This window comes from Monopterus albus, unplaced genomic scaffold (assembly GCF_001952655.1).
Source record: "Monopterus albus unplaced genomic scaffold, M_albus_1.0 scaffold35.1, whole genome shotgun sequence".
Classification (NCBI taxonomy): Eukaryota; Metazoa; Chordata; class Actinopteri; order Synbranchiformes; family Synbranchidae; genus Monopterus; species Monopterus albus.
Genome location: NW_018127915.1, coordinates 1783979 through 1797388, shown reverse-complemented (window position 1 = coordinate 1797388; position 13410 = coordinate 1783979). Strand labels below are relative to the sequence as shown.

At 41.1% G+C, this 13410-nt stretch overlaps 1 protein-coding gene across 4 annotated transcripts in view; it reads right to left on the bottom strand.

The window, feature by feature from the left end:
- atp2a1 (ATPase sarcoplasmic/endoplasmic reticulum Ca2+ transporting 1) overlaps positions 1–13410 on the bottom strand; it is a 29039-nt gene that overhangs the window by 12646 nt on the left and 2983 nt on the right. For 3 of the 4 annotated variants that reach the window (XM_020597802.1, XM_020597801.1, XM_020597805.1), the window contains exons 3-6: positions 7630–7752; positions 6345–6362; positions 5551–5633; positions 1038–1142 (exon numbers count right to left, since the gene is read on the bottom strand). In XM_020597802.1, coding sequence (XP_020453458.1) covers positions 1038–1142; positions 5551–5633; positions 6345–6362; positions 7630–7752 — 329 coding nt within the window. Of the gene's footprint in view, positions 1–1037; positions 1143–5550; positions 5634–6344; positions 6363–7629; positions 7767–13410 lie in introns of all 4 variants that reach the window. The other variant, XM_020597804.1, reaches the window with a different exon arrangement.

Here is a 13410-nt window from a genome sequence, read left to right as displayed (position 1 = left end):
GCTTCCATAAGGTTAGGAGACATTTGAAAGACCACTTAAAATACATGTGGACAAAAGTGATGCAGCAAAGGCAGAGATATCCTGACCTTTAGTCCCGGTATGGGTCAAGATCCAAAAACCCAGGATCCTACACTGCCCATAATGCAACTCAATATCATCCCTTCTATTGTCTGTGACTAGGAAATTGACTTTGACATGTAAAATCTGTGAAGACTGAGGCCATACTTTCCATAATTTTGCATTTGACTGAGTTCTATTCCTTGTTTTGACAGTATTAAGATATATCTACTACATCTGCCTAAAAATTACGATGGATATCGAGAAATCATAGGAGCTTTAATTTTAGATCTTTAGTGAATGCCATGTGTTTGCACTGTGAGACATCTGTATGTGAAAGCAGCCTCAAGCCGAACAACAGCTTGATCAGAGCAGACAGACAATGATGTTCAGTTCAGTCTTTCTTCCAAGGCTGCCACCAACCGTCTCAAAGTGCAAAGCCCGACTTATACCAACCGCCCTCCCTCTTTCCATTCTCCCCCATACTTCCCATGTGTGAATTCTTGTGCATAGTTTCCAAATGACTGCCACACAGTTGAAGCCCCTTACCACACGCATCACACACACACACCCTGGGCCTGGTGGTAATCTGATCATCCTTCCATATTTTTCCTGTGGATTTCACAGTGTCGACTGTAATGAAGTGGACTACGCCTTGAGCCTTCGAGGTAGGACGAGTCCCAGTCCATAACTCTGCTCCTCCCCCTCTTCCCTCCACTCACCCTGTTGACTTAACCTTTCACATTTTCTCCTCCTGCTGACATCATTCCACCCCCTCTGGCTTCCTTTGAACTTTGAGCTCTCAGCCTCTGCTGAAGTAACATAAAGGACACGGATCGCGACAGTGTGTGTGTGTGTTGTGTGTGATTTATCACATCTTATTGTTGCTAAGTATAAGAGTCTATTTAGGTGTGTGTAAAAGAGGCAGGTATGTGTCTTTGTGATTGCGACTGGTCCTCTATGTGTGCGTGCTCATTGACCTGCCACACTCCAACGACAGCATTTGCAATGAGGATGAGGAGGATGACGAAGGGTTCGACAAAGGCAGTGACAGTTTCCTCACCTTCCTCAAACCAAGCCAGTACCTGAGAGAGAGAGACACGATACAAATTTGAATGAAAGTGTCATTTACTTTGTTTATAATGATTAGAATTTCAGTGGATTGTGGTGATGCACATTTTCACTAGCAAACTCAAACTTTTTATCAAATGTTCTCCTTGTTTACAAGAACAAAACCTATAAACAACTGGGAACATTAGGACTGCAACTAAATTAAAACAACTTTCATTATCAGTTATTCTGCCAATTGACACGTTTTAGTCAAGAAATTATAAGAACATTTAGAAAACTATCCATGAGAAATTCCTAGTGGGAATTGTTAGAACAGTACAAAGCAAAATGAATCCAGTTACAATGATTTACAAGCAAAGTTTCACATAATAGCAAATGTTTAGCATTTTTACTTTAGAAAAGACTTTAAAAAATTAATCAAAAATAAGTGTTTGTTGGTTACAGTTCTGATGACAAACCAACTGATTCAGCACTAGTTGTTTGAATGCAAATTATTTACTTCATGGCGTTTCTCTTTTACATGAGGTATGAACCCAGACAGCCAGTGTGAGCTCTCAAATCTTCACTTACAAATCCTAAACCTTTGCTCAAACCTTTCCCTTAATTACATTTAAGCTCAAAATAAAAGAAAAACCTTTCAAACCCTGTAATAAAATCAAGTGTACACATGCATGTCCCAACATTTCGTTAAGCTATATGATACGGTGCTGACATGAGCAGTCAATCAGCAGAAAATTAACTTAGTCAAAATTATCGACAATCATTTATCAAGCAACGATGCCAAATGTTCTCTAGTTTCAGCTCCTTAAATATGGGGATTTGTTGCTTTTTTGCTGTTTTATATAGTTATTAAAAAAAAAAAAAACCTAAAATAGCAAGCAAGCAAAATTTATTTATATAGCACCTTTCTAAACCTACATTACAAGGTGCTTTCCAGTAAAACAATCAGTAAAATGCCAGTAAAAGCCAGTGAATACAAATGCGTTTTGAGAAGTGATCTAAAAATGGTCAGGTTCGGAGTAGATCTAATATCCCGTGGCAGACCATTCCACAGTATAGGAGCCCGAACTGAAAAAGCTTGGTCTCCCCAATGTTTCCGTCTGGACTTTGGTACTTCTAGGAACAACTGGTTTGAAGAACCAAGTGTCCTTTCTGGAGCATAAAAACGCACAAGCTCAGAGGTATAGTTGTAGCTCTACTATGTCATTTACACTGTGTAAATACAACCCCAAGTCAGAAAAAGTTGGGACAGTAAAGTGTTTACCACAGTGTGATGTCACCGTTCCTTTTCACAGCACTATAAAGATGTTTAGGGACTGAGGACACCAAATGATTACTGTAAGTGTGTCAGGTGTCATTTTGTCCTGTTCTTCCTGCAAACAAGTCTTAAGGTGCAACAGTCCTGGGCCTTTGTTGACGCAATTTGTGTTTCAAAATGCTCCACATATTGTCTACTGGGGACAGGTTGGGACTGTAGGCAGGCCAGTCCAGCACTTGCCCCCTTTTCCTCCACTGCCAGGCCATGGTAATGTGCAGTACGAGGTTTTGTATTGTCTTGCTGAAGTGAGCATGGGCATCCCTGGAAAAGATGTCGTTGAAGGCAGCATATGTTGCTCCAAGATCTCTCTGTGTTGTTCAGCATTAATGGAGCCATCACAGAAGTGTAAGTGACCTTTGCCCTGGGCACTGACACAACCCCAGACCATGACACACCCTGGCTTTTGGACCTGTTGCTGGTAACAGCCTGGACGGTCCTTTTCATCTTTTGTCCGGAGCACACGGTGTCCATTCCTTACAAAAAAAGACCTCACAGTCCACGTTTCCACTGTGTGACGGTCCATCCCAGATGCCTCTGAACAGTCGACTACGCCTCTGGACACTGTTGACATAGAGCTTTCTTTGGGCACAGTACAGTTTTAAGTGAAATTTAAGGATGTAACTACGTATTGTAGTGCCTGACACAGGTGAGCCAAAGTCATCCTGATCCCATGTGGTTATATCACTTATAGAACAGTGACGATTCTTCTTGCAGCACCATCTGAGGTATCGGAGAGCTCAGACATCCAGCTTAGGCTCGGCCCTTTACGCGCTGAAATCCCTCCAGATTCCTTGAATCATATAAAAATGATGTTCTCCACCATAGAGGGTGACGTGTCCAAATCCCTCCCTATCTTTCTTTGAGGAACTTTTTTTTTTCTCAAACATTTCAATAATTTTCTCACACATATGTTGGCAAACTGGCGATCCTCGGCCCAACTTTGCTCTTTAAGGGCTCAGTCTTTCCTGGATGCCACTTTTGTACCAAATCATGGTTGCAGTCACCTGTTGACATCAGTCATTTCAAATAGAATCATCATTGTTTTACCTCATTACTGGTCCTAAAATGCAACCGGCCCAACTTTTGTTGGAATGCGTTGCAGCATCAGAATTGAAATGAGTGATTATTTTAAACAAATATAATATAATGAGTGTACTGCAATACTACAGATTTTGCAGTGTTATCTTTACTGCTGGTCAGCATTAGACAAACATAAGAGAGTCATGGTGAGGAGCTATTTATGACAGGTATGAACTGTTAAAGGATCGAGTGACACTTCATTTGTTGTCGTTTTGTTTTACGTCACGCAGTGTGCGAAGCCTTTTCCTTGCATGCGACTATTCCAAACCTATAGTCTAACACGTGTGAGAGACACAGATTAGTTGCAGGCCAGCGGAGCACAGAGCTAACCACAGACAAGATGAGCATCATCCCACCATATCCTCCTCCATTTGCAGTGAAATTTTTGCTCATCATCGGCCATGTTTTTCATTTGCCTCCTTTTTATCCCACATCTTTTCTCACCCTTCCCCATAAATAGCTTCTACCGCTCACTATCTCTGGTCTGTCTTCCCCCTGTCTGTCTTCAAAGACGATCGATCTCCAGAGTGAGAGTCAGAGCCTGTCAGCACATTGCAGTGGGAGGACATTCCTGTGTGTATGAATAGGATGACCATGTACTTGCAGTATTTAGTGTTCTCCCTTTTAGAAACCATATACGCCTCTGAATCTATTGCTCTCGTTTGTCACTGTAACAAACAAAGCCATTGTGCAACCCAATCCCCGCCCCACCCCCTGTTTTCCTCTCCGTCTCTCACTCTTGCCTGCAAGCCATCTCTCGTTCCTTCCGTCCCTGACCTTTGTCCAAGGATACAGTTTCTCGTTCTGGCTTGAGACTTTCTTAAAATAAAGCTCCTGCCATGCATATGTGTGCATGCGGACACACACAGCCACTCTCGTCATTTTCTTTGTCTTGCACTCTCTATTTCACACATACACACAGACACACAGCTGTCAGGCCTTCTAAGGCCATAGTGACAGCTGTACAGGGAGGCCGAGGGCAGAGATCGAGGATTAAGACAATGTGTTCAACACACTCTCCACAAAACTGTTTTGGGGAGAGCCACAGGGAGGGGAGGAGGGAGAGAGGGATTCCTCATATAAATGAGAGTGAGGACATGGGTCTAAATGTAATTTAATAACTCAGTGAGGTACACACTGTCTTTGTCGCCCTGAGTGTGTGCGTGTGATGACAAAGAAAACAGGCGAGGGGTTAGAGAAGATGCAGCTCGTTGCTAAAGGCTGAAGCACATTCACTGTCGCTTTCTTTCCCTTAACATTTACTTCTGTAATCACCAATCTGACTCTTCTTATTCCTATTATTTTATCAAACTAGTTCTGTTTGTTAGATACTTCGTTAACATCAATACATGTTTTAGGTACAGATCCTCATTTGCAACAACCTTGAGCAGCTAATATGACATTTTTGTAGCCCCTAAATTCTGGCTGAGTCAAAAAGTGATGTTAATACAACTGAAACATAACCAGTTTGTTGTGGATAGAATGAGAGCAAGGGCGTAAAAGTTCTTTAACTGCTGATACCACCTTCTCACTGGTTAACTTCACCATAATAAATAGAGCCTTTTATTAGGTGTAAACTTAAATAACTCTTGATTACCTCTTTATATTTTGTGACAGACTGGAAAAATTATGCAACAGCCTGGAGGGGAAATTACTAGCTCTTTGCTACTCTGGAAAAGGTGGCAGAATAGTGCAAGAGTATGAAAATCAATCAAAAATGTCTCTGTGAAAGAGTCATAACTGTTCAACACCAGCTAAAAATATCAGCTTTAAAGATTGGAAGAAAGACTGAACTTTTTTCTTGGGTGTTTTTCTTTGCCAAACCTTTTATAGTGACAGAGGAAAATCTGCTAAATAGTTAATAGTCATTGCAAACTTCCAAGCAATTTAGTTTGGACCGAAGTGACACACCAAATAAAATAAATGTAAATGAACTACAGCTGTAGGGTCAGCGATTAAACCTCTGCAAAACAGTACTGAATATTGCAAAGAGCATATCGTGGACAGACAGTGCACAGACTTACAAATGAGATGCAGGCAGCCAGCAGTAAGATTCTGACCAACAGGTCCTCAAACTGTTCCACCACCAGCTCCCAGATACTCTTTCCTATTAAAAAGAAAATACAGAAAATAATACACATTATTAAACCATGTATGGTCTCACATGTAGTTCATTCATTTATACACTGCTATCGTTGTAGACTTATCTGGTAAAATCTTATGTAATGTCAATATAATCTCTCAATAATAATTTTGTGAATTTGCATGAGACTGATGAACTAACTAAAGTAAAGCAGGAAAAGCACAGACTATAATAAGGTCAATGATACCTATTTGATAAGTGATTTATGTGCTTCCACATACTTGCGTATACCTCATATTTTAATATCTGCCCCCTACTGTAAGTGACCAAGGTCTACAAAGTCACTCCACTTGTTCCTATATTGCCTTGCTTGTTTGTTTTTTTTTGGTCAAATGGATGCAGCCGTGTGCTGGCTCTGAAATCACTGGTGCAGCAACAGATAGGTCTAATGCTGGTAGACTACAGGCTGCCGCTGGACGACAGATGAAATGACTTGGATCAATTGATGTCTGGAGTTGTCTGTGGTGTAAACATATTAGTTGTCTGGTTCTCTATTATCCACCACAGGCACATTGGTGGACAGAGCAAGAAGCCAACGGTGTCAAACAAATGACTGTCATCACAGGAAGTGAGGGACACAGGTGTGTCCAGGTGGCACGGAGTTAGTTCAAAGATGCACTCTGATCAAATGTGAATAATTCAAAAGCAGGCGTTTGAGGCTTAAAGTGGACTCACCCTCCTCTGCTGGCAGCTCTGTGGGTGAAAAGAGAAAGATTATTTTAAAAAGCATCATTGCACACCACTGTTACTGCATTTGTTTTTAATATCTGTGGTGTAAACTGTCAATGAGGACAAAACAGCTTTGACACCTTTAGTAATCAAAGCATAGAAGCTATAATGTACTCCACTCCTAAAGGCAGATTAAACTACTGGTAGGACTAAATTGATTTTTACTGAACTGTTGCAGACATTTTAAGCAACATCCACCTGTGGACTAAGTGATTCATTCACATAAAAATTAGCCAGTTAGGTAGGTTAAGGCCTCATTGTCCTGCTGCCAGCTTATGACACAAATATAGTAGTTTTAGTTGCTGACCTTTACAGTGACCCTTAATTGCTCTGTTAATCTAGTTTGCTGTTTCTCTGTCAACATCTGCTTATCAGCTGAGATGCTGGACACCAAATACAGTCAGTGCAACCTGTTTGAGCAACCCAATGTCCAAGCTCATAGGGAACCAAATATACACTTAACTGTGGGGAAGATACTGTAGTCTGTAAAAACAGACGTTTTAACTTGGCACTGCAGGAAATGCACCATTGCACTTCATAATATTAATGATGTTTGGGTTCTGACCCATTTAGGTACCATGGTTTACTGGGAAACCTAAATAAAACTCAGCAACTGTTAGTAATACAGTTTTCCCTGCTTTGACAAGTGTCCCTTGTGAAAAAGGCCTGAAGGATGCAGGTGTTTTCTTAAATGGAGACTAAATTTACTCAGACCTTGAGTTAGTTCCAAAGTCAAGAATGAACTCTGATACTTAAAGTCACTCAGTTTCAAGATAAAAATACATAGATTATTTTCAATCTAAACTAAAGCCAACAGCAATTGTCAGAAACCTGAAACTCTGATGCACCTGCCCCACAAACTCTGATGCACCTGCCCCACAAACACCCCCCCCCCCCATCCCCCCCTTTGTGTCACTGCAGACAGTTTCCCTTAATTAGCCCATCATCACAAAGGCTCACACTGTGCCAGTTCAGTTATCAGTCTTCATCAATCCTCCCACCTCTTCTCCTCCTTCACCTTATCTTCTTCCCTCAGTGTCTGTTTCTGCCATTTTGTTTTGCTAAACCCCTCAGGCACACCGTGTCTGTGCCCCTACAACTTCTCTTTGTAGCTAAGTCCAGTGCGCTTCCTCCATCCTGCGATTCTTCAATCATTACTACTCTTTCTTTGCACTCTCCAGTGCTCCACCCAACAGTTCCATCTTGTTATCCATCCCTTTATCTCCCTCACCGTTGAAGCCATACTTGTCCAGATTCTTCTTAACCTGCTCAGGCGTCAGGCCGGTGTCTTCAGTGACGCCAAAGTGGGACATAACATCCGCTGATTCTCTGGTGTGTGCGTTCTCCATCCTCACTGAAACAGAGAGGCTTCAGGACAAAGGGATACAGAAAAAACACAAACACACACATCAGTCTGAGCAGCTCAGCTGGCCTGATAATGACAGTAAAGTATATATATAAAAAAAAACAAAAAAAAAAACCAACAACAACACTGACTATGTGCACCCACCACTTTCGTGAAGTGTGAGATTAGGATTAAAAACTGGCAACCCCCTTGCGTTCACACTTGTTCTCTCTGCCCCCTCTCTGGGCTGTTGCTCTCCTCTCTGAGCCCTGGACTAACAGAAAGTGCAACCCAACAAACTGTCCTGAAAAGTTTTATACAGATGGAAAAGTGGCCCCATTGGTGCTCATCATGCACTCTTCCCTCATTGGCTGAGAACGTCACAAATAGGTGGGCAGGGATCGCCCTTTGGTAGAGAAATGGGGGGGTGCAACAACTGCAGAGCGGTCTGGCAAGCTGGAAATAAGATGTGTATAAGAGAACATGCACGGTCAGGACAATGAGGAGGGGCAACAATGACTTTCTGAATGAGGAGTAGGGGACACTAATAGAAACATGACAGAGTACTACTCTGGATACTCAAGAAGTGAATAAAAGGTGCATAAAACTGTCAAAAATGTTTGAAAAGATGTCGAGAACAAATTCACTTTACTCCCATACCTTTGACAGCTACAGTTACTGGCTATTTTATAAATTAAGAGTTTACATTCAAGAAAACATGGAGTATAAAATGTCACCGTCAATCCAATGGTTCTCAAACCTTTCACAGTGGGACGGACTCCTTACATAAAAACACTAAACTTCTTAAGTAGTTTAATTATAATGCTTGTTCACAGTAAAATATTCCAAAAACACAAAACAATAGCAATTTTTAAAAAATGAAAACAAATGTGTTGCAGACCTTTGTCTTTTCTTCAGTCCTCTATCATTAATCATCCCCCTACAACTTAATGGTGTTTATTTTTACAGTATGTATGAGTCAGAGAGGAAAATTTTCCTGCAAAACAAATATATTTTGCTGACACCTTTATTTAGGGACTTCTTTCCAGTACTTCTTCCTCTTCTGGACATTGCTTAAGTATCAATCTATCTGATAAAGAACATCAGCAGTGAGTTCTGTTGTGACAGACAACTGTTCAACAGGGGAAACACATTCACATAAAATTCACTCAGAAAAGCAATTTACAGGAAAGGGAGCAGCCGAGATCCACCATTTCTTTCCTTGTCCATGTGAAAGTAAAGGAAGAGTGCTGTGCAGAGCCCCTTTAAAAGTATATATGGATCAGCTGATCTACAACTACAGACACACACATAGAGATGCAAAGAATGCTAAGGCCTTAAGGGCCTGGGGTGACAAACACAAACAGGGATGTTTTAATGAGTGAATACTGTATCTTTTGACTCTTAAACAAACAAACTAGCAAGAGGTCAGTCCTCCTTTGAAAGAGTATAAAGACATAGAGCTTAGAGATGCTTGTCAGAGAACGCTAAGAAGGTCATCTCTCCATGCCGACATAAGCCCTGAGATGATTTATCAACACTACTTGAATCCTTCAGAGAGCTCTTGCTTGCTGATAATTGCTGGTCTGAAAACCAAGACAATATCCTATTGCACATAAAGTATGTACCCAGTGCTATTCAGCAAATGTTAGCATGCTAACATGCTAAACTAATTAATGTGGTGATTATTATACCTGCTTAACGTTAACATGATAGCATAGTCATTGTAATTAGCATTTAGCTAAAAGTCCAGCCTCCCAGAGCTGCTCACTTGTCAGTATACGTGTAGTCTTGTTTGTCCATAAGTCAGTTTGGGTGAAACAGAATTAAATTACTTGCACTTTACATGACTAAAGCTTGTACCTACATACGGTACATGTACAATAGGTATAAGGAAGGCAAGTTGAAGTTTGAAGGGGTAATATTTTGGAACTTTAAAAGAATGAACATTGTTAGTGTTTTTCAACTAACTTTTGTCACTTTTGACCTGTACAGGGTCAGACAATAAAAACCCAGAAAGCAGCCTGGTCATTGACCGTCAATATTCACAGTTTTTTTTCTATCTGCCCCAACATACTGTATGCCTTTTGCTTCTTTCCTCCTCCAGGCTACCGTCAGTATTTAAGCTGCTCCACTGTGTGTTTCCTCTCTGACCCGAGGTGCGGTGTTGGGCAGGCTGCAGCAGTGCAAAGCTCAAGGTGGCTCAATGACATTTAACTCAATCTCCCCGTGGGATTAGGTTACTGTGGCTCATTCTAAGCACTGTGCTCTAATGCCAAGAAAACACGGCAGTGACAATTCCGTGCACACATGCGTGCCAGTGCTCTTGCAGAGTGAGAAGTGTCATTCTCAAAACACTTCTCTGGGATCATTACTTGTAAAGAATAATTTTGTATGTCAAGTAATTCATGGAGAGAGTCAGTGTTGCTCAGAGTACTCCACCGCGACACAGACGTATTTTATATTCACAGTTTTCCGACTTTTTGTTATGCAGGTACTTGACTGACTTATCCTTCCAAAATCACTTTCTCTACTTGGCTAACCTTATTCTGTATTTTGATGAAGTAGTTGTTATAGCTGCCAAGCTGGCTGGTAGAGCGTTTACGGTTTGGTGCCGACACATGTCAACATGTCATATTTTCTGTCATGATTGTTGACTTTTGAGTCCCGGGATAACGCGGACAAGAGAGAGGCCACAGTACTCATAAACCAGGATGTCCTCTGCTGTCAACCCCTCAGTGCACTGCACAAAATCTTAGTCCAACACTGACAGTTACCAAAATGTTGATAAAGATCTGGGTATTTGCCATGACAACAATATAAAGCATAATTACAATAAGAAATCAAATCGTCCTATGTCTATTTCATTATTTCTAGCTTACATACTATACTATATAAAACTGTTACCCTGCTATCAGAATCTACATTCACCTACCCAGTCTTAAAGTTTGATTATATTCATGTAAGTTCAAGAAAAAAAGAAATTGTGACAAATAATTTATAGACGTATCTGTCATTCATTATGACAAGATGGAACATACTTGAAACAGGAAGATACATGCAATACATTTTGCATCAAATATGTAACTGCTAATAAATTATACCAGTATTAATTTCTGTAGTCATTCATTGCTGACAGTTTTAGTGTGCAAAGTCTGAGCTCATAAAACTAGAAAAGCAAAAAAGAAAAAAGCTGCAGCATTTGAACTTTGTGACTGACACTTAATTTTCTTCCACTTTTTGTACATAACCTGCAGTTATGTACCACATTCTCCTTTTCCATCAAATGATTATAAGCGAAATGATTTGGAGCTGGGACGGGGACAGGCTCAGTCGTGATGTAACGACTGCTCGTTGGCAGGCGGCTCTGTGTGGGAGGTGGACCGTCTGACTGCACTGCTCGTCGCTGTGATAGCGATAGGAAGCAGATTGAGGGTGGATGACGAAGGCCAAAAGTAGCAAGCTGTAGTGTGTGTGTAGGTAGGTAGTATGTATTGTATACTGCACTGTATTATTAGCTGAAGCAGGGCAGCTGGGGGTTGAAGTGCCCCACTGTAACTGTACCTATAGTAGCAGTTGTGCCCCTCTTGTATAAATAGTACAGTGGCCATGTGGACATGCATCTATGACACGGTGGCAGATTTTCAGTTTTTTTCTTTCAAGGAGTTTTGAGAATGTGACACCCTGCAGATGTTACACGGTGGCTTGAAGGTTGCAACAAGGTGGAGATGAGTGTTTACATTCTCTATAGTAACCAGATTATTCCCGTTAAACTATTTATCTTATTTACAGCGGCTGTCATCTTATTTTTTTCAAACCAGACACTCTGCGCAGTAGCGAGAAGTGGAGCGACAGCATCAGACTGCCAATAAGAGCTGTTAAATCAACCAAAATACACCTTACACCTCTTTTTATATCATCAAATAACCACCTTACCATAAACATGGCCACTTGTACACACATCTGCATGAGAATATCTACCAAAAACATATTTGCTTTGTACTTTGAGTTTTTAGTGCTGCTCATGTTCCTTTCCCTGAAATGGAGGAGGCAGGATTTATGACCCATACTACAACCAGCCACCAGGGGGCGATTGTGTTTTGGTAAATGGTAAATGGTCTTATACATAGCGCTTTTCTACGCTTTACAGCACACTCAAAGCGCTTTCACACTATTTGGCCATTCACCCACTCGCATTCACACACCAGTGTTATCACCGGGAGCAACTGGGGGTTCATTGTCTTGCTCAAGGACACTTCGACATGTTGACTGGACAAGCCGGGAATCGAACCTCCGGTTAGGAAACGACCCGCTCTACCTCCTGAGCCACAGCCGCCCCCCCAGTTTTGACGGCTTCAAGTGTGGGAGCTCTTAGCCTGTCCGTTGTTTTTACAGTCGATGGTCAAAACCAGTAACTTCCTCCACTTGCTGCCTTACTAAATTCTCAGAGTGAAGAAATGGTCATGCACTTAGTTTTTATGCTTCGGTTTTGGTACAGACTGGTCAAACAAAATGCAATATATTTAGTTAATTAGTGAGATTTAGATGTTAAAGCAGTAATATCCTACCTAGTTAACCCAGAAACTACAGGATCAATGTTTGGGTAACCTGTGATAGCAGGACCAGCTTGCCTGCAGGTATACACCATCTTGATTAATAACTGTCAATCTTGACCAGGAATACCACAGATGGTATTTAGCAAATACCACGCAAGGGTTTCAAAATACATGCCCTGTGGTCTGTGATAAATAGCACAATATGTTTCACCTGGCATTACTGCAGCCAAAATAATCCATAAATATTATTTATTCTACTGAAAAATGATCTGAATATCTCAATGAGGGCTGCAAAAGTACAAGTTTTAAGAAGTAGTGCAGTGAGTGTTAGACGTATTAGACATAAAGGAAATAATCTCTAGCACAGAATCATGTGGCAATTATTTGTTTTGATAGACTTATAAACAGCATCCATTTTTGGCTGGGAGCACAAGGTGGTAACATGAAGCAAACATAACTTAAGAGTTAACGAAGCGTGTCCCTGAGAACAGGCTCTCGTCTTGCTCCGTTATGTCACCACATCTTAGTTACCCGACTCCCTCCTCTCTGTCTGGTCCAAGGAGAATCTGAAAACTGATTAAGAGCCACTTCCTCCTCAGAAGCAGAGCCAACACACATGCATGTGCACAAACCTATATATACACACCCTGCATCATGTCTCCAAGATCTGTGTTCATGCTTTTGTTTACACAGCCCTGTCTAGGCTTTAATAAGACTTAAGACATCAGTTGGTGGCTCAGTACCAGCTACTGCTCTGCTTGTATTATGCATTTCAATCTCAATACAGACCAACAAAAAATCTGTGAAAACACAAATGCAGCAGTGACCAGGAGGTTTAGAATGAGCTATAGTAGGACTAATCAGAGCTGCAGTGGCTGACACGCCACACACAGTCTAGTTCTGAAAAACAGACGGACTTGGCACAAGGTTTATCAATCGGAGTTTAAGCTAAAACTAATGCAATTTCTGTGATACAACTTTCAGTCGTTTGCATTCAAGTGATATTGCATAGGGTTGTACTCACTTCAGTTGGATACTGTACAACAAAAGTGATATGTTATTTCATATATATATATATATATATATAACTGAACAGTCAACTGGCAAAGAA